At 37.8% G+C, this 20,303-nt stretch overlaps 2 protein-coding genes across 2 annotated transcripts; one reads left to right on the plus strand and one right to left on the minus strand.

The window, feature by feature from the left end:
• The first annotated feature begins 1,927 nt into the window (after nucleotides 1-1,927).
• LOC132628158 (phospholipase D delta-like) lies at nucleotides 1,928-17,747 on the plus strand. Its single transcript, XM_060343898.1, has 10 exons — nucleotides 1,928-2,716; nucleotides 3,193-3,590; nucleotides 6,135-6,251; nucleotides 6,827-7,021; nucleotides 13,484-13,834; nucleotides 13,963-14,110; nucleotides 15,060-15,208; nucleotides 15,736-15,897; nucleotides 16,594-16,794; nucleotides 17,112-17,747. Exons 1-10 carry the CDS (start codon nucleotides 2,212-2,214, stop codon nucleotides 17,403-17,405), a joined length of 2,520 nt encoding a protein of 839 aa, XP_060199881.1. The 5' UTR covers nucleotides 1,928-2,211; the 3' UTR covers nucleotides 17,406-17,747.
• A 240-nt stretch (nucleotides 17,748-17,987) lies between these two features.
• Nucleotides 17,988-19,733, minus strand: LOC132628160 (plastocyanin A'/A''). The gene has a single exon (XM_060343900.1). It carries the CDS (start codon nucleotides 18,644-18,646, stop codon nucleotides 18,137-18,139), a length of 510 nt encoding a protein of 169 aa, XP_060199883.1. The 5' UTR covers nucleotides 18,647-19,733; the 3' UTR covers nucleotides 17,988-18,136.
• Nucleotides 19,734-20,303: the final 570 nt, after the last annotated feature.

The following is a 20,303-nucleotide window of genomic DNA, read 5'->3' on the forward strand; positions in this document are numbered from 1 at the left end:
CATTACTCTGCTTTGCATTTTGTCCGATGGGTTTAGCCTTTTACGAGTCATGTGAGTGTCACGTGGGTTTAGCACCGTTACTTTCTAAATTGGTTCTATTAGGCGAACAAAAAGTGCCTCACTTTAGCATAGTTAAGGGATCAAATATGCTTAACGTTATATTTGAGGGACCAAAAACGAACCTACTCCCATAGATAAGGGATCAAAGATGCTCAAGATAATATTTGAGGGACCAAAATAAACTCACTCCCATAGATAAGGGATAATTTTAACCCAAAAACTCTCAGTGTACTACTAAGAGATAGACTTGAATATAGTGTTAGAAATAAATGTAGTTCAACAACTTCTAACTTGAAAAATCTCTAGCCAAATAATCTGTGATCGATACATTTGTTGACAAATATACTATAGTTTTTTACATATAATTTTTGAGAAAAGTTTTTCTTTTCAAAAACTTAAAATCAGTCTTCGAATTTATTTCGTACATTAACATAAAATTAAATCTTTGTATTTTGGACAAAGTAAATTTCTTTTTTTCTTTTTTCTTTTTAGCTGAGGAGCATCCTTTTAGTATGTTCAGCTAACGATTAAGTACAATCCACGACGAGTTACGAAGTTATGAATGAATAACAATAAATATATGCTAAAATCCCCATATATATAAACTATCACAGCAAAAAAACAAAAAAGGTGAAACAAATATAACCGTAAAATAAAAAGGAAACAATATAACAAGTATTGGACGCCTTGTTTAGGTCGGTCGTGACTCGTGACTTGCAAGGGTACCTTGCTTAATTTTCAAATATAAGTACTGACAATTTGCCGATTGACCGCTTAAATGTATGTGCGCAACATTCAACCACAAGTTTTCTCGGAATTGGAAAAATAGAAAAAACAAAGTAGTTGCCGTTTTGTTGGGACTAGAGAGAGTCAAAGAAACCCCAACTTGTGCAATGATATTTTAAGGGATAGTCATAATAGCATTTTGGTCTCTAAGTTATTGCTGAATTTTGTTTTTGATCCTTATAATATATCACTTAGTTATTAAAATATATACTTTTAGCCCCTTCACGTAGAAAATATATTGTATTTGACTATTTATAGAACTATATTAACGTAAGATATGAAATAGCAATACAAACTTTATAGTCTAAGTAATATTTTAAGTTCGTGAAACTAAGGTGTGTAAAGAGGATTTAAGTAATAATTCGTGAGTAAATTATATGAAAACCTATTTTAAAACATTTTGAAATTGAAAACTAATAATAATTTAGATACACTTATGCTGTGACACTCTTTCGTTTCAAGACAAATTTAGGATAAACTTTAATTTGTCTCAAAAAATTGCTCGTGTAGAAGAACAAGTGGAGGGAGGAAAATTGCTTGTGTTCTATCCATGTAAGTATACTTTGTGGTGGAGGGCAAAGAATGCTAGTGGTGGAAGAACAAGTGGAACGAAGGTATAAAATAAGTTGGACGTTGAGGAGGTATGCCACATAATGTTCACCTCATCAATATGTCAATACAACATAGGATTAGATGTCCACTTTAAAAGACCCTAACACACGAGGGGTATATTTGAATTACTGCAGAAATATTTTTACACCAATAATATAATAGAAGGTAAATTTGATCCTTTTAGAGTAACATATTTAACCCTTTTCTCTTTGTTTTGCTACGGGCTATGGCTAAATAGCGCCAACATTTGTTTGGATTATTATGCAAAGAACAACAAAAAGAAATACGCATAAAGGCAAACTTTTGAGAATCTATTGGCGTATCCACTAAAGACATTTTTGGGGATTGATTCATTCTAATCGTCTGGAAACAAAAATAAGAATTTGGGGCCAATTTGACCAAACATCGCATTGAACACGGAAAAATCGCCACGTGTAACACTATTTTATTGCAACACTTTCAAACTCCAACTCACCCAACGTGTGCTCCAATTTTTCTCTGACAATGTCTTAATTAACTGATTTTTCTGGTTTCCCTAACCAACCACCCACCTTTCTACATTTCCCACCACCGTGGCTACGGCGGTTACACCATAGCCAGGCGTTTTCCAATTCACCCTCAACATTTCATACCGCACAAGTACATTGATTCAACGATCCTTTTTTGTGTGTTCATTTTGGCACAAATGATTTTTTAGCCCTTGATGTACATAAGATTCATTTTCTTCTGTTCAAATCTCGTTAATTTTTATTAATGGCGGATGAGAATTGTGAAAATGTGGTATATCTACATGGAGACCTTGATTTGAAGATTCTAGAAGCTCGATGTTTACCTAACATGGATTTAGTAACCGAACGTTTACGTCGTTGTTTTACAGCATTAGATGTTTGTCGGAAACCGTTTACTCGCCGTCGCCGTAAAGGACATCATCGGAAAATCATTACAAGTGATCCTTACGTTACTGTTTGTTTAACTGGTGCTACGGTGGCGCGTACGCGCGTGATATCAAACTGTCAGGATCCTGTTTGGAATGAGCATTTTAACATACCGTTAGCTCATCCTGTTTCGGTTGTAGAGTTTCAGGTTAAGGATAATGACGTTTTTGGTGCGGATTATATTGGTGTTGCGAAGGTTCCGGCGAGTAAGATTAAGTCTGGTGAGGTTATTGATGATTGGTTTCCTATAATTGGACCTTATGGGAAACCTCCGAAACCTGATTGTGCTATTCGGTTGCAAATGAAATTCATCTGTTGTACTGGTAATGAACGGAAATATTCTATTCATAGTAATGTTCTCTGCGGTCTCCACAATAATTCTGATTATGAAAATAGCTGTCAGTATCCCTATTTATAAGCTAGCGTTTGGCAATAGATATTGGATCAGATTTTGAAATTTATCTCACAAATATCTATTTGGCCATCAAATTTGATCAGATTTGAAAAAATTATCTTTAAAATATTGCTCAAACCAGTTTTTGAGAGAAATTTCACTTCCACTAACAAAACTTCTAAAAAAATTCCAAGTAAAATGCATGTCCAATCACAACTTTAAGTTCTAAAAATCACAACTTCAAAAACTCAAAGTTTCAAGTTTCAACTTGAAAATCTATGGCCAGACGGGAGCTTAGTATGAAATCTATTTTGACTATAAATTATAACTAGACATGAATTGAAATATCATACTCTAACTATTTTTGGTTTACTGCAACTTTGAATTATTTTTTCCTTCCAACAGGTAATCCGGCGTATAATGGAGGCGTATCAGGAGATTACGGTCTGCGAGCGAGTTATTTTCCGGTGAGACACGGAGGATCGGTTACATTATATCAGGACGCGCACGTGCCGGATGGAATGTTGCCGGAGATTAAATTGGATGATGACAAGATATTTGAGCATAGTAAGTGTTGGGAAGATATATGCCATGCTATATTGGAGGCACATCATTTGGTGTACGTAGTAGGGTGGTCAATTTTTCACAAGGTGAAGTTGGTTAGGGAGCCAAGTAAGCCGGTGCCGAGTGGCGGGGATTTGACACTTGGCGAGTTGCTTAAGTATAAGTCGGAGGAAGGTGTGAGGGTGTTGTTGTTGGTTTGGGATGATAAGACTTCTCACAGCAAGTTCTTCATTCAAACGGTATTATACTGTGTGATATTTGCTCCTTTCTGGATATACTATGCATTTGATTGATTTTCAATTATATAGTACTATTAGAGCCCGTTTGGATTAGCTTATAAGCTGTTTTCAGCTTTTTTGAGTGTTTGGCTGGTCAGCTTAAAGTCATTTTGTGCTTAAAATAAGCTCAAAAAAATAATTGGGTCCATTTGACTTAGCTTATCTAATGCAGCTTATAAGCTGAAAACAGCTTATAAGCTGTTTTCAGCTTATAAGCCAAAAAAAATAAGTTAGACTACCCTAACTTATTTTTTTAGCTTATAAGCTGTTTGCTGCAAAAAGCTTATAGACATAAGCTCATCCAAACAGGCTCTTAGACTAGTTGGTGAGGTAATTTATAATGATCTACTTTAATATGCTTTTCCTTTTGGAACTTTACATGTTTGTTGGGGTCCTGTAGATTGTACAATGATAGTAGAATTCTCTCTTACCCCCTTTCCCTTTTTAGATCTTTTTTCCTTTATGGACTGTTATTCTAGGCTGTATCTTTCCTCTCCTTACATGGAAAGTAAATATGCTGGTTCTTTTCTTGGTATCATAGATGGATGAAAAAATGAATTCTCTCAGCTGATTAATATTTTGGGTTTAGGCCTCTGCAGAAGAGGCCCATAACTTTATCTTTGTTCTTTTAACCAACCAGAAAAATGGGAAATAGGGAAATACCAGGATTTCCCATTTTGGAAGTTGCTAAAAGAACTGTGATATAGTTCAAGATCTAGAGGCTTATGAAGATTGCCACAGGAAGATAAACCAAGTTACTAGCTAGATCTTATGGTGATGATATTCTGTGATATTTGCTTCTTTCTGGATATCCTATGGATTTGAATGATTTTCAATTTGCTTGGAAGATTCTACACCTTGGTATTATATAGTACTATTAGACTAGTTGGTGAAAAACTTTATAATAATCTACTTTAATATGCTTTCTCTTTTGGAACTTTACATGTCCTGTAGATTGTACAGTGACAGAATTCTCTCTCACCCCTTTTACCTTTTTGGATCTTTTTCATTTTGGGAAGTGTTTTTCTAGGCTGTATCTTTCTTCTCCTAAAATCGAAAGTAAAAAATGCTGGTTCTTTACTAGGCATAATAGATGGATGAATAATGAATTCTTTCATTCCAGCTGATCAATACGCTGGGTTTAGGCCTCTGCAGAACAGGCCCATAACTTGATCTTAATTTTTTTAACCAACCAGAAAAATGGGAAATAGGGAAATACCATGATTTCCCATTTTGGAAATTGCTAAAAGAACTCTGATATAGTTCAAATATCTAGAGGCTTATGAGGATTGCCACAGGAAGATAAACCAAGTCACTAGCTAGATCTTATGGTGATGATGGTCCTTGTGGCTTAAATAATTAACAACAATAATTTGTCAACTAAGAAATATAACAGCAGCCAGCGCATTTTTGTGAAGGGTAACTGCATAAAAACACCAAAAAGTCCTACAAGCTAGCCTTTCCCCCAACTCTTTTTGCAATGATGCTAGTTACAAATATAGTACCAAATCATAGAAGGCAATTTGGGGCTTGAATGTCCTAAAAGAACTAACTTTTGTGCTTGGAATGTATCCCACTGTGCACAATATCTACTGCCGACAATGACAAAAGGATAACAGAAACTTCTGTGACCCGGTACTTCTTATGTAATTGGATAAGTGTCATATGAGAGAAAAAATATCACTAACTACTTCTGAGAGGTTGTGGTGGTCTGCCTGTGGACATGTCTCTTTTTATCACTCATCTCTTTTCGGGTCCATTGGGTATAATAGCAACGGTTATGGTGGAACATCCATCAAGCTGGAACAATCTGGAGAAAACCTCATTTAGTGAAGATATCCTACTTCCAAGATCAAGAGCTCTTTTTTGTTTATTATCTGCTTGTGTAATGTCAGTTCATGAAGAAGTACCCCACTTTATAGATGCTTGGCTTCATACTTGCCTTTAACAAGAATTGTGCTACGTAGGACACTTGTTACCCTCATACAAATTTAAAAGTTGATGGTATTACTGGACACCTCCCTTGTGCTCATTTAAAACTCTTCTTCAGTCCATCCCCATAGCCTATTCTATAAGAGACCTCAGTAACCATTTTATTGAGCTTTCCTGTTTCTATTTGCAGTCCTAGCATATCAGTTAAATTGTGTTTGAAGTTTGTTAGGTGGTCGCCTAGTAAAACTTTGATCATGGCAATTAGTGGATTGTAAAGGTAGAATCCTTTATAGCTAGAATATTACTGGTGCTTGTTTCCAAAAAGTTTTTAAAACCCTCTCGGGAATATATACTTAGACAAATGATCTATGCGAACTGAATGGGGCCTTTCAAGGCCATAACTGAATCTCAGACTGCGGGCTCTGTAGCCTTTCATGTGGCTTACCCCTGCACATCTACGTTGCCCTGCTTTGCTTACTAACTTAATTACATATATTATTCTTTTAGCAATTTCATGTACTTGATGGTCTTTTGATACTGTACTTCTGATTCAGTAAGCACTGTATTGTGCAGGATGGAGTGATGCAAACTCATGATGAAGAAACTCGGAAGTTTTTCAAACACTCATCCGTCAATTGTGTGCTGGCACCTCGTTATGCAAGCAGTAAGCTAAGCATTTTCAAGCAACAGGCATGCTTCATACCATACCAATATTTGTTTCTCCTTGAGTAGATGCTAGTCTGATTATGGATGTTTTCTGGCTTTTTAAGTTCAAGGGACAATTTTCAAGCCTTACAGTTTGGTGGTTGTGCAAACCTGAAAATTATTGGTCCTTGTAGCAATCTGCTCCCTCTTCGTCCATGGTAGCTCTTTGCCATTTTAATTATCATAGTTAGGACCTACAATAAGAAAAATTTAATTCCTTATCTGAGATAGGAGATGTGAGACCTACACGGGAGCAGACAACTATTAGCTTCTCTATGTCGAAAAAACTTAAGATGTTCTTGTGTATGCTTTGTGTATGAGAAATTTTCCCGGTAAGGATACGTAAGTTTCTAAGATGTGCTTGTGTATGCGTTGTATGTTATTGCTGTGAAAATACTTGTGTCCTATGCAACAGGTGTACTGCCTCACCTTTTAGACATATAATCACCTATCTTTGAGCTTGCATAAGATCGCTCCCTCCAAAGATCTGACGAACTTTACAAGTTTCTTTGCATTTAAACCATCCAGATGTGTTACATTTCTGTTTATATGATATTCAGGTGGTTGGAACTCTTTATACGCACCATCAGAAGTGTGTAATTGTGGACTCACAAGCCAGTGGCAATTATCGAAAGATTACAGCTTTCATTGGCGGTCTAGACCTCTGTGACGGGCGTTATGATACACCTGAGCATAGACTATTCCGTGATCTTGACACAATCTTCAAGGATGATTTTCATAATCCAACATTTAGCGTGAGTATGTTTATTGGTGATGTACCTCTGTGATGGGAAATATAATACACTTGAACAAACATTCTTTTAGCAATCTCGACCTTCCAAGCTATAACATATAGGCAATTAAAAAAATCTATTTTCTTTAAGCAGTTGATATTTTAGTTTTTCAGTTATCTTTCTCTCGTACAAGTCTATAAATATAATGATACGCTTGTTATCTGACCTAATGTTGATTCGGCTCTATCCGATCCTCCTGTATTAACATGGTCACTTTTTTTTCTGACTATTGTTTTGGGCTTTTTTTTTTTTTTTGATAAAGGTAACATCTTGTATTCATATCCAAAAGCAGCACCTGGAAGTGCTGAGGGGGTAATTACAAGCTCATAAAAAGAGCCATGGTGAGGCTGTCAAAAGCTAGTCTAAAACTAGTCTGCTGTATCATTACAATTTGCCTATAAAATCTATCAAATCCCCTATATCCCCCAATAAGTTCTGTTTACACCAAAAATATAGGACACTAAGACAAATCATCCTAAATTTATGGATGGAGTTGCTTTTGTCTTCAAAAAGTCTTAAATTTCTCTCTTTCCAAGCTATCCACCAAATGCAAGCAGGGATTAGCTGCCACCAGTTCTCTTCTCCATTTCTGTTGCCAATACCTTGCCAACTGTTGAGTAGTTCAAAAGTAGTCTTAGGCATGGCCCAACTAACACCAAGAATACAAAAGAACATGTACCACAGATTTGCAGTTGTCTTGCAATGAATGAAAAGGTGGTCATTTGTTTCCACATCTAATCCACAAAGTAAACATCTTGAGCAAATCTGAAAACCTCTTCTTTGTAGCCTTTCATGTGTTAGGCATGCTTTCCTAACCACTAGCCAAGCAAAGCAAGAGACCTTTAGAGGGATCTTGATTTTCCAAATGAGTTTCCAAGGCCACACCTCTGTGATGGAGGTTCTATGATTATAATTCCAGTAGGCAGACTTGACAGTGAAAAAGCCCTTACTATTTAGCGTCCATTTTGGTTTGTCTGGTATATCTGGAGTGATCTTGAAGGGTTCCAAAGTTTGTAATAGCTCGGCTACTCTATCAATCTCCCAATCATTTAGTGCTCTCCTGAAAAGCAGATTCCATACTTGATGTTCCCATACCTGGTTGGTCTTGGTTTGCTGTTGAAGGCTAATCAAGTAGAGATCAGGGAAAAGGCTCTTCAAAGAGTTTTGACCTATCCATGCATCATCCCAGAAAGCAGTTTTCAGACCATTGCCAATTTCGATGCAAATGTTGCTGTTGAAAGTTGGCCAGTAGTTCCTGATGGTTCTCCAAGTACTGGTCCCATAAGTGGATGTGACCACATTTGTTGTCCACTGGTTTAACAAACCATATTTATGAGCAATGAATCTTCTCCATAATGTAGTGTCTTCCAAACTGAATCTCCATAGCCATTTTTGTAGTAAACTCTGATTGTGAAAACTAAGATTCCTGATACCCAGACCTCCTTGCTTTTTGCTGAGAGTTACCGCTTCCCATTTTACTAGATTCATGCTTCTTCTGTCCTTGTTGCCTTGCCACAAAAAATTTCTCCTCAATTTGTCTAATTTGTCCTCCACACATTTGGGGAGGGGGAACAAACCCATCATGTAGGTGGGGAGGGCATCAAGGACTGAACTGATAAGAGTTAGTCTGCCACCTAGAGACAGGTACTGACTTTTCCACCTTGCTAGCTTCTTGTCACATCTTTCAATCACCTCGTTCCAGATCCCTATGGATTTGCTCTTAGCACCAAGTGGCATTCCTAAGTAGATTGTTGGAAGTGATCCCAATTGGCAGCCAAGGATTATAGCTAGTGTTGGAAGGTCAACTACCCGATTGACAGGGAAAAGGCAGCTTTTATCCCAATTTACATGAAGACCTGAAAGGGCTTCAAAAATGGTGAGAATGGCTCTGAGGTGTCTGATTTGTGCCACTTTTGCTTCACAAAAAACGAGGGAATCATCTGCATAAAGCAAATGTGTAATCTCCATGTTGATGCCCAAGTTGTTTGTAGTTTCAAAGCCTCTGATCCAACTGTTTGTATTGGCAATTCTGAGCATGTGATTGAGTCCTTCCATGGCTAGGACAAAAAGAAAGGGGGACAAAGGGTCCCCTTGTCTTAGCCCTCTGCTGGAGTGAAAGAAACCTTCGGGGCTTCCATTGATTAAGACTGAGAACTTCACAGTTGAGATGCAAAAAAATATCCAGTTCCTCCATTTCCCTCCAAACCCCATATCGGTCAAAACATTCAAAAGAAAAGACCAATTCACGTGGTCGAAAGCCTTTTCCACATCAAGCTTACATAGGATTCCAGGAACCTTTTGTTTGATCCTGGAGTCAACCAATAACAAAGTTGCATCCATGATCTGCCTCCCTTTAATAAATGCCATTTGGTGGTCATTGACAAGCTTGCCCATGACAGTCTTTAGTCTTTCAGTGATGAGTTTGGAGATGATCTTGTATACTCCTCCTATTAAGCTTATTGGTCTATAATCCCTTAATTCTTCTGCTCCATATTTCTTTGGGATCAAAGCAATGAAAGTGGCATTTAAAGACTTCTCAAAATATTCATTCTGGTGAAAATTGTGAATTGTCTGCATCATGTCATCTCTGATTGTGTCCCAACAAGCTTTGAAGAATCCCATTGTGAAGCCATCCGGGCCTGGAGCCTTGTCTATAGCACTCTGCTTAATTATCTGTATCACTTCAGCTTCAGAGAAAGGTCTTTGCAGCCAATCTTGTTCTTCTTGAGTGATCCTTGGACAACCGATGTAGTCAAAATTTGGCCTCCATGATTCTGTTTCAGAATATAATTGCTTGTAGAAATCCACCATGGCTTTCTTAATATTATCAGGTTCCAAGACCTCTTCACCTCTAACAATCAGTCTGTCAATAGTGTTGTACCTCTTATGAGCTGTTGCCATTCTTTGAAAAAACCTGGTATTTTTGTCACCCTGTTTCAACCACAACACCCTTGATTTTTGTCTCCAACTGTCTTCTTCTTTGTTAGACAAATCTTCCAGCTCAACTAAAACAGTTGCCCTAATCATCATCTCATCTTCATTTAATTCCCTGTTGTCCTGTGCGTGATCCAGTTCAGCCAATTCATTTAGAAGACTGTTTTTCCTATTAAGCAGCTCACTAAACCTGCTCTTGCTCCATTCTTTAAGCTTACCCTTCAAGAGTTTAAGTTTTGTGCTGAGTACATAGTCTGGACAGCCAAGTACCACAAAATTTGACCACCATTGCTGGACCATATCAGTAAAACCTTCCACCCCAAGCCACCAATTTTCGAATTTAAAGTAACTCTTCTGATGATCCCAGTTTCCACATTCAAGCATAAGTGGTGTGTGGTCAGAGTCAACCCTTGGCTGCATTTTTTGTTTGATATATCTGAAGGATTCTTCCCACTCCGTAGAGTAAAGAAACCTGTCGAGCCTAGCTGCACTATTGTGATTCACCCCCCTGAACCAGGTAAATCTCCCTCCATTCAAAGGTGGATCAGACAACTCCATGTCTTCAATCCATTCTGAAAAGTCAGCCATTGAGTTGGTGATTCTGGAACTGCCCCTTCTCTCTATCGTGAATCTATTTGTGTTGAAATCACCACAAACGACCCATGGTCCCTCCCAAAGTCCTCTATATGTTGCAATTTCTTCCCAACATGCTTGTCTATCAATTCTGGAGTGTGGTGCGTATAGGCCAGTGAGACACCAACTGAAAGAATGTTGAGTTGATGTAAAACTGCATGTGATTGAAAAGGTTCCTTTATCAATCAAAACCCCAGTCCATAATCTGCTATCCCATAGCATGATAATGCCACCCTTGCTGCCTTCTGCTTCTAAATAGTCACATCTCATCCATCTGATTCCCCATAGTTGCTTAGCAAAAAATTCTATATCTTTCTCCAATTTAGTCTCTTGGAAACAATAGACATCTGCCCTCCATTCTTGAATGCAACTCTTAACAAGGTTTCTCTTTGAGACCCTGTTAAGTCCCCTGACATTCCATGAACATATATTTACCTTCATTTAAAAGATAATGAAAGAACCTTCCCCCTACTTCTCACTCCTTCAACCTCTTCATTAAGGTCTGACTCTAAATTCTTCAATTCATGTTTGCTTAATCCTCTATTTCTGGGAGCTTTACTTTTGGCATCCACAACTTGCATTCCAGCTTCTTGATTTTCCAGTGAAATTTTCCTTTTGTGAAGTTTCATTAAAAGAGCTTTTGCCTCCTCCTCATATCCAACAAAAGCTGCACCATATGTTTCACTCAATTCTAACATGTTATTTTTGAACCAGTTCAAATCGACTTCTGCTTCATGCATCTCTTGGGATTGGATGGAAACTGGTTCAACCTCGTGGACTTGCATAAGTTGCAATTCTGCATTCTTGAAGGGAGCGGGGGTTTGTAAGTCAGAGGTATCGTGTGAGGGAACCGGAACAAAAACCTCATGACTGGCTGATGGTTCGGTTGATTGTAAGTCGGTAACATGATTGGGTTGTTCTGTTGAGAAAGAAGAAGAAGGAAGGGTTTGAGTGGGTTGTTCTGTTGGAGAAGTCGACTTTGCTTCCCAGGCAGTGTAGGTTTGAAGAAATTTTATTGCGATCTCTTTTAATCCAACAAGGAGTGGGTCGGTTTGATGATTTTTATTAATGCAGTCATGTGCCTCCACACGTGCTTCATTAAAAGGCTGAGAATTATAATTAAGTGGAGCCTCATCCATTTGGGCCAAAACCCTAAATTTGTTAAGGCCCAAAGAATTTTCTGAGTTGGGTAATTTGGTCAGCTGGCCCATAGGAAAAGCAGCTTCAAGGGCACGTGAGGATGTCGCGTGACCTGTCTCTTTCTCACTGCTAAAAAGTACATTTTTCCCAGCTGTATTTTCCACAGACCGCTGGTCCGAAGGATGGGCCAGATATGACGCAGAAACCTCTTCTCCGGCAGAGAAAATCGCCGGCAATTCAACCCAAATCTGGATGGTGTAAAGGATTCCTCCATTTTCTATCATCATCTCCTTAGGGATAGAACTCCCATCTCCCTTGATTTTAACCCTAGCCCACTTCAAATGGTTACGAAGCTGAGTTTCCTCCTCCGTCTCCACCCATCCCCCACAAAAATCCCCAATGATTTTGAAGGTTTGTTGTGACCATAGTTGGAGGGGCAGCCCTACGAATTTTGCCCAGACAGAGGTAGGTTTTTTGCGAGAATCAATAGCTCCTATAGTGGGAGTCCACCATTGAAGTCTGATTTGATGTTTTCTCCATCTCCACTCGCCAAGCATTACTTCTTCTGCCACTTCTCTGGAGGCAAACTCCAAGAGGAAGCAGCGGTTCACCATCTCATAAATGTTTAAACCATGTGCTTGCTTCCATGTGCTTTGAGACCATCTTCTCAAATCTGATAACGTTGGTAGTTCTGATGCATTTTCGGGGAAGCTACACACTATACACCTGTTTAGAACTTCATTGTGGGGTGGGCTGGATATACTGTCGATGTGGACAGGTCCTTCTTTCTTCTGGTTTGATCTAGCAACTGGTGGGGGCTCATTTAAATCCCTGTTAGCCCATTTAAAGCTCCTTACAGCCTCTGAATAGGGAATGTTTTTCTGTGTTAATCTGGTGGAAAAAGTTGTTGATTGAATGGCATGGCTCTTTATAAATCTACCCACTTTGTCTGCAATATCTTTCCATCCAACATTGAAAGCTAGTTCCGGGATGATTAGAACTGACCTTCTTTTTCCTCTTAGGCTTAAGATGCTGATGTAACGTCCATATCTATTGTAATTTCTTGATACAAAAATCTCCGACAGGTTATCTTTCTTCTTCCATCTTCTGACTGTGTTTCCATGCACCTTTGAGGCTTCCAACATAACCTGAACAATCCATTCCATCGTCTTAATATTGAAACTAGTTCTCCTGATAAAGTTCCTGCTTCTTTCTGTCCAATCGAACCAAACATCTGTAGCTTCCGATGATCTCATGATATCATAGGATTTGAAACCTACGGCAAAGTAGATGGTGTTATCCATTTGAGGGAGTGGCTAGAGAAAGTAGAAAGAAAAGAAGGAAAGAGAAAGAGGGAGGTCTGAGAGAGTGGCTGGAGGGGGAAGAGAGAGAAAAAGGAGGAAGAGAGAGGTTTCCGGCTATCAGAATAATCACCGGGGTGGGAGTCTAAGGCCCAGAAGGGACCCTAGGGGGGGGGGGGGTCTCGATAAATGTGTCTGGGAGCATTTCAAAATGCATTAGAATATCAAACTCAAATGTAATCTCACTATTGTTTTGGGCTTTTCGCCTAGGGTCTTTCGAAAACAGCATCTCTACATTGTAGGGGTAAGGTCTGCGTACACTGTACCCTCCCAGACCCCACATTGTGGGATTTCACTGGGTACGTTATTGTTTTGGGCTTTTCCTGGCAGAGATATAATTTTGTCTTATCAATAGGCAGGAACCAAGGGACCTAGACAGCCATGGCATGACTTGCATTGCAAGATTGAAGGACCTGCTGCATATGATGTACTCACAAACTTTGAGCAGCGGTGGAGAAAAGCCACCAAATGGTCAGAGTTTGGAAGACGTTTAAAAAAGATATCTCATTGGCATGACGATGCTTTGATTAAAATAGAAAGAATTTCTTGGATTATTAGTCCTTCCTCTTCTGTTCCAAATGATGATGAATCTTTGTGGGTTTCCAAGGAAGAAGATCCTGAGAACTGGCATGTACAGGTCTTTCGATCTATTGATTCAGGGTCTTTGAAAGGATTTCCAAAAGATGTTTTGTTGGCTGAATCGCAGGTGCATACTCTTGTAGCTTCTTTTGACGTCCATACTCAAAGTTGTATTCTCATGCCAGCTTTCTATAACTTTGGTTTTGAATTTGTTTAAGTTTCTTAATGAAAGGTCCTTGACATTTGTCATTGCAGAACCTTGTCTGTGCAAAAAATTTGGTGATCGATAGAAGCATCCAGATGGCATATATTCAAGCAATAAGACAGGCACAGCATTTTATCTATATTGAAAATCAATATTTCCTTGGGTCATCATATGCTTGGCCTTCATACAAAGAAGCAGGTTTATTCTCGTCACTAGGAAAATTGTTGTTCCTAGTCTTACCTAGCATCATTTATCTTCTTCTGTGCTTTTGGATTGTCAGAGGGAAGTGAGAACGGTAACTGCCTTGAGATATAATACAAAACCAATGTTTCTGACTAATGCAGCTTTTTATCATTTTATGTTTTGTTAGGTTAAAGAAGAGGGTTAAGTGGAAGGTGAATAAGGTGGATTGGAAGGGCTATTTACCTTGTTTAATTATGAATAAATGACAGGGTAAAGTAAAACTGTAGGCCATGGAACCTTTCTTTTTCAAAAGTTGTGATACCTTCTTTTGGAGAGAAATATTGTCATAGTGATGATAAATAGTTAAATTACCCTCTTGGTTCAAATCCACTGGAGGCAAAAAAGATACATGATTTCTTCCCATTTTTTAAGCATTGGTGGATAGAGTTAGTTGGTCTGTGCTGGTGAGATACTGGAGGATTAGTCGAGACTATTTCTTGTATTTTCCCTTACACTTACCAAGTAATATGTAGATAACCCTTTTTGTTTGAAGAGAACAATGTCAATCGACCTTCCTTTCTTTTCCCTTTGTTTAAGAAACAAAGTGTTAAAGACGGGAAATCTTAGTAGCTCAGTTGGTTGGCTACCTGAACTATCAGCTTGTTGGTGAGGGTTCGATTCCCCACCTTGTAATCCCCTCTCCCATTTCCCCTTTCCCTACCCCCAATTTGGAAAAAGAAAGTGTTAAGGACATACTTTTGAAATTCATCATTGCATGCCTACTGGTTTTTCACCCAATAATGCCCATGGACATGAATCATCTTAACTCAAGGAGTCATACCTTAATAAGGCTGTTTGGTCTCCTAGAATACACCACTAAACAGCGGTAACTTTGTTTTGCGTGCAACTTTTTTGGCTCCATCTTTTTTTTTTCTTCCTGATAACAGTTTACTTATATCTTTAGGTGCTGATAATTTAATTCCCATGGAGCTTGCATTAAAAATAGCCAGCAAGATTCGGGATAAAGAGCGATTTGCTGTTTATGTTGTCATTCCGATGTGGCCAGAGGGAGTACCCACTTCTGCCTCAGTGCAAGAAATTCTATATTGGCAGGTTCTGCAGCATACAATTCTTTAAATGTTAGCATCATGTGTGTGATTTGATTGATTGAGTTTCTTTAATCAATAAAATAAGAATGTGATATATTGGTAATTCTTGTCCCCAACACAGGAGGATAAGTGAGCCAAGCGTGATGATCTCTTTAGTTCGGTGGATAATTGAATATTTTGAGTTTTTATATGCCTGTAGAAGTCCTCTTTTAGTTTGGTGCTCCTCCTATTTTACTTGTTTTTTCTGTTTTCTCTCCTCTTTTGGATGTAATCGACAGTCAACACTTTATTAGTGCTGTTTTTTTACATCAACAATACTTGCCATTTCCAAAAAAAGAGTCCTCTTTTAGTTAAAGGCTACTGACAATTCCATTACAGTTCTTACACTTCAGTTTTACTCCGTTTAATATGTTGAGTTTGTCGTAGTAGTTCTATACCAGCAATGGGGTGATATGCTTATCAAATATTGTTCTTAGTTCCTACGAGACTATCTCCTTTGCTGTTATTCTCATTATTGTGTTTCTCTTGCAGAGGCAAACCATGAAAATGATGTATGGAATCATTGCTCAAGAGCTTAAGTCTTCTGAACTCAAGGATGTACATCTTTCTGACTATCTAAACTTCTATTGTCTGGGTAATCGAGAAGAATTACATGGAGAATCGAAGTCTAACCATGCTTCAAACGGCGATTTGGTAGAAATCTTTATTCTCATTACGTCTGCTTGTTATGTTAGACTTTCACTAAATAATGCTTTAAAATCTACCTGATGCTCCTGGAGTTATTTGTAGTTCAATATACCTAATATTTTCCACAAGTTCGGTTGCTTCTCCAACTATTTGTGCTTTTCTCTGAAATTTTTATCATTGAGACAATCTTTAAGTAAAAGTTAGAAACATGTTTGTCACTTTGTATACTCTGTACCCACAAGTATCTAACTATCTATGCTAGTTTTCTGGATTAAAAGAAATAAATGTATTCTAACTTGTGAATGAAACTAGATCTACTTCTACAGAAAATTGGTCATGTCATGACACTGGCTGGTCAACTTCTTTCACATGTTCTTTCATTATCCATCAAGTCTGCTGTGCTACATTATAAACCAAAATAATATTTTTAACAACATTTGACTAGTAATATGTACTGTCAAATATTTTCCAAAGAGCTATTAGAGTAGCGTAGTAGTGTCTGAATCTTTTTTTTTTCTTTTATAAGTAAAATATAATTCTAAAAGTACACCAACTTGGTGTGACTTACCCCCCAAAAAAAATAAATAGAAAGATTCAGATATGGTTGTATGAATCTTTTGAAATCCTAGTTATTATTTCGTCATAGATAGTCTTGTAAGTGCACATAATGATGAGAGTAATTTTGCCATGCACTGCCATCAGATCTCAGCTTCACAGAAATTTGGACGGTTTATGATTTATGTACATGCCAAGGGGATGATAGTGGATGATGAGTATGTCATTTTAGGATCTGCCAATATTAACCAAAGATCTATGGCTGGTTCAAGAGACACGGAGATAGCTATGGGTGCATATCAACCTCATCACACTTGGGCTAAGAAGAAAAATCATCCACATGGCCAGGTGAGTTTTCATCTCCCTGATTCTCCTATCCCAAATAAGGCAACTAGTACGATAGAAGTAAATTATTTGTTATCCATGACATATCTGATTGATATTAACAACTACAGCTGCATGCAGAGGCGGATAGAGCTTCTATTTGATGGTTCAACTGAACTCAGTATTTTCGACAGGGAACATAGATATAGATGTGAAAAATCAGTAACATTGCAGAAAATATTACCTGCTGAACCTATAATTTTAAGTCCAATGAATTCAATGTTAATAACCTAAAGATTGAAAGCATCAAGTTTGAATTCTGGATCCATCTTTGGCTGCAGGTATATGGTTATAGAATGTCTCTGTGGGCAGAGCACATGGGTAAGTTAGACGATATCTTCACAAAGCCAGAAAGTTTGGACTGCGTAAAGCATGTGAATAAGGTTGCTGAAGATAATTGGAATAGATTTACTGCTGATGATTTCAAATCTTTACAAGGTCATCTTCTCAAGTATCCAGTCCAAGTAGGTACTGACGGGAAAGTAAGTTCCTTACCTGGTCATGAACATTTTCCTGATGTTGGTGGTAAAATACTAGGGGCTCGAACCAATTTGCCTGATGCTTTGACCACATAACACTTCCAGTTTTGTAATGCCATCAGTTAAACCAACTTCTTAGAGAAATATTGAGGATAATTATCACAACTCCGATGCAATGAGCAGGAACTGTACTATTTTGGTTGCTGTCGGAGTTCTGCATAGTGTACATTAACTGTTGTACCATTCTTTTGTATTTATAAATGTAATAATTATCTTGTTCATGATGATCTCTAGAATCTCTCCAAATGTATAGTAACTTAAAAGATGATATAATTTCAAGAGATGCAGAGTGAAGATTTTCGGCCATTTGCTGTTATCTGATTTCTGGCTGTTCTATATATTTCTACAGTGAGAGAATGATATTTTTTGCTGAGAATACATTTCCTGTTTATATCACAAACTGTGAATACGGAAAAGTTCATACAAGGTGGGAGAAGGTAATGTATGCTATGTTGCTCGGACTCTTTAAATATGTTGCCGAACTCGTGTTGGATCATCCAAAATTGCACTACTTTTGAAGAATCCAGCGACATTTTTGAAGAGTCTTGAGCAACATAGACTGTATGCTGTTTACCATCAGGGGAAAGGTTGAACTTTTTGATAGTACAAAAGCAACAATACAGTCCAAAAAAGTTGTTATTAATCACAAAATGACATTACATCCATAAATATTTCATTACCTCATAAAGAAAAGGGCAATACTTATACGAAAATGTTGAAACTGATGGGAATTCAAAGAAACTTTTACATGATACAGAGGTGAGAAATTAGTTAACCGTAACTTGGCCAACCATTCCAGCTCCCTGGTGAGGTGCACAGTAGAATTTGTAGGTTCCTTTCTCACTCAAAGTGACACTGTAAGTCTCTCCTGGTCCATTCAGATACTCCTCTTCAGGCATGGAAATCTTACTTACATCCACACCAGCTGGGATTTCATCTTCATCAAAGACAACGTTGTGGGGGAACCCGGCATTGTTCTTGAACGTAATTTTCTCACCTGCGGCAACTTCAAAGCTTCCGGGAACAAAAGCAAGACCACCATCATCGCTACCAAGCAACACTTCAAGAGCCATGGCATTGCTAGCAAGCATTGCGCTAGCGGCGGTGGCGACAGCGACAGCACCGACGTCTTTCAAAGACGCCTTCACGGCCAATCTGGAGGCCGGGGTAGCGGCTACCTTGGCGGAGGCGGTGCTAACTCTGGAAGCTGAGGAAGCACCAGCCTTGAGGCCAGTGAAAGATGAGATAGCAACAGCAGAAGAGGTGACAGTGGCCATTGTTAATAGCTATGAGGCTGATGCTTTTGTTATTGGTTATGTAGTTGAAAATATGGAATCAAGAAAATGTGAGATGGGGTTGATGGGGTTTTAATATGTGAAGTTGTGGATAGAGTATTGAAGGAAGAGGTTGATTCTCAGATGAGTGGTGTTTGTTTACTTGTGGATGTTTATGTGATGAGAGGATGGACAGTTATCTGATGTGAGTGAATGCTATTGGTTGATATGGATTATATCCTATGACGTGGATATTTTATCTAAGGTGGAAATTGGAGGGCTAAGAGTTATGTTGAATCACGAAATTTATGAACTTGTAGAAGATTGAACATAGAAATTTCAAGCCGTAGATTTTGCATTATCTAAAAGTCCACAATCAAGTTCACAATTTGTTGAAAATGACATCGCAATGAGAGATGCAGACATGTAATTTATGATAAGCTTAGACACATTTACGTCTTCGACTCGAACTATATACCTATGGTTTAAAAAAGTTTTAAAGTTTTATTATGTTAATGGAAAATACTCAAAATAGTGATTTATTCTTATTTTCATTGATATTCCCTATCTTTTTTTTTTCTTTTCCCAAACAAATGACAGGTATCATTATGGGTTATTGTGTGGTCCAAAATGAGATACGATTAAATAACCAAAACTCCCAAACGGGAAGATATTTCGAAATACGTTATACCTCGTACATAAATTATTTTAAGAAAACTAGCTAAGGAGGAGGCAATGCTAGATAGAAACCTCATTCTCGATTTTTCTTACGTAGAACTCCTTTGCATAATACTAAGTAAGAAGAACCGCAAACAGAAAGACTTTTCCGAGCCAAATGACATAAAATAAGTACTACTTCCTATAACTTATATACACTGGCAAGTGAAAAAATTTACACTATAAAGTGTAAATTTATCGAATATAGCACGTTACTTGCATTTTCCTTGATTACTAATTCTATTAACTATGAGCAATTACCTTAAATAATCTTTTAGGTAATTTGTAGTTTAAAATTCCTTCACAACGCAAGTAAACTACATTATGTAATATTGGGATCTTTACATGAAGGGAGGACTCACCTGTAATGTTTCCACAATCTGATGCTCCATACCCATTTCTAAATTGACTGAGGACAGAATATGCTACAGACATTAGCAAACATTTTCCTTTGAACTCATATTTATGCTTCTTGTTAGGTACTTGAAAAAGGTACTCTTAACGTACTACCCTTACTCCTGTTGTACTGCAACTGTACTAATCAGCTTTTTGGTACAAGTCTCAACGGCCTCTGCCATCTAGTTGTGCTTTACAACTCCAATTCAAAATATTTTGCATTGTAATTCTGCTGTGCTTTCTAAAAGTTATCTTAAGTGGAGGTTTTCATACTTAAGTATGTACAAAGAACAACAGAAAATGAAACCAATAAGTGAATACATTCAAGCTGATGGAGATCTTGCACTATCTTGATCTTTCCAACTATGAGTTAAAACTGAAACAGAAGTTTAAACAAGGATATTTTGTGATATTCTTCTCTGTTTGCTAATGGTGGTGTTAAGGTCAGTGGGTATCTTGACAAGTTCAACGAATAAGTATTGTTAAGTATTGTTACCTCCTACCAAAACAAGTATTGAATAATTCTACCTACCAAGACTTAGATAGA

Source organism: Lycium barbarum, chromosome 2 (genome assembly GCF_019175385.1).
Source record: "Lycium barbarum isolate Lr01 chromosome 2, ASM1917538v2, whole genome shotgun sequence".
Classification (NCBI taxonomy): domain Eukaryota; kingdom Viridiplantae; phylum Streptophyta; class Magnoliopsida; order Solanales; family Solanaceae; genus Lycium; species Lycium barbarum.

What these genes read in the sequence shown, in the direction of transcription:
- LOC132628158 (XM_060343898.1), top strand. Translation starts at nt 2,212, where the DNA reads ATGGCGGATGAGAATTGTGAAAATGTGGTATATCTACATGGAGACCTT. An exon ending in GAAATTCATCTGTTGTACTG is followed by an intron (nt 2,717 to 3,192) that starts GTAATGAACGGA and finishes TCCTTCCAACAG; the next exon opens with GTAATCCGGCGTATAATGGA. An exon ending in TAAGCATTTTCAAGCAACAG is followed by an intron (nt 6,252 to 6,826) that starts GCATGCTTCATA and finishes TATGATATTCAG; the next exon opens with GTGGTTGGAACTCTTTATAC.
- LOC132628160 (XM_060343900.1), bottom strand. Translation starts at nt 18,646, where the DNA reads ATGGCCACTGTCACCTCTTCTGCTGTTGCTATCTCATCTTTCACTGGC.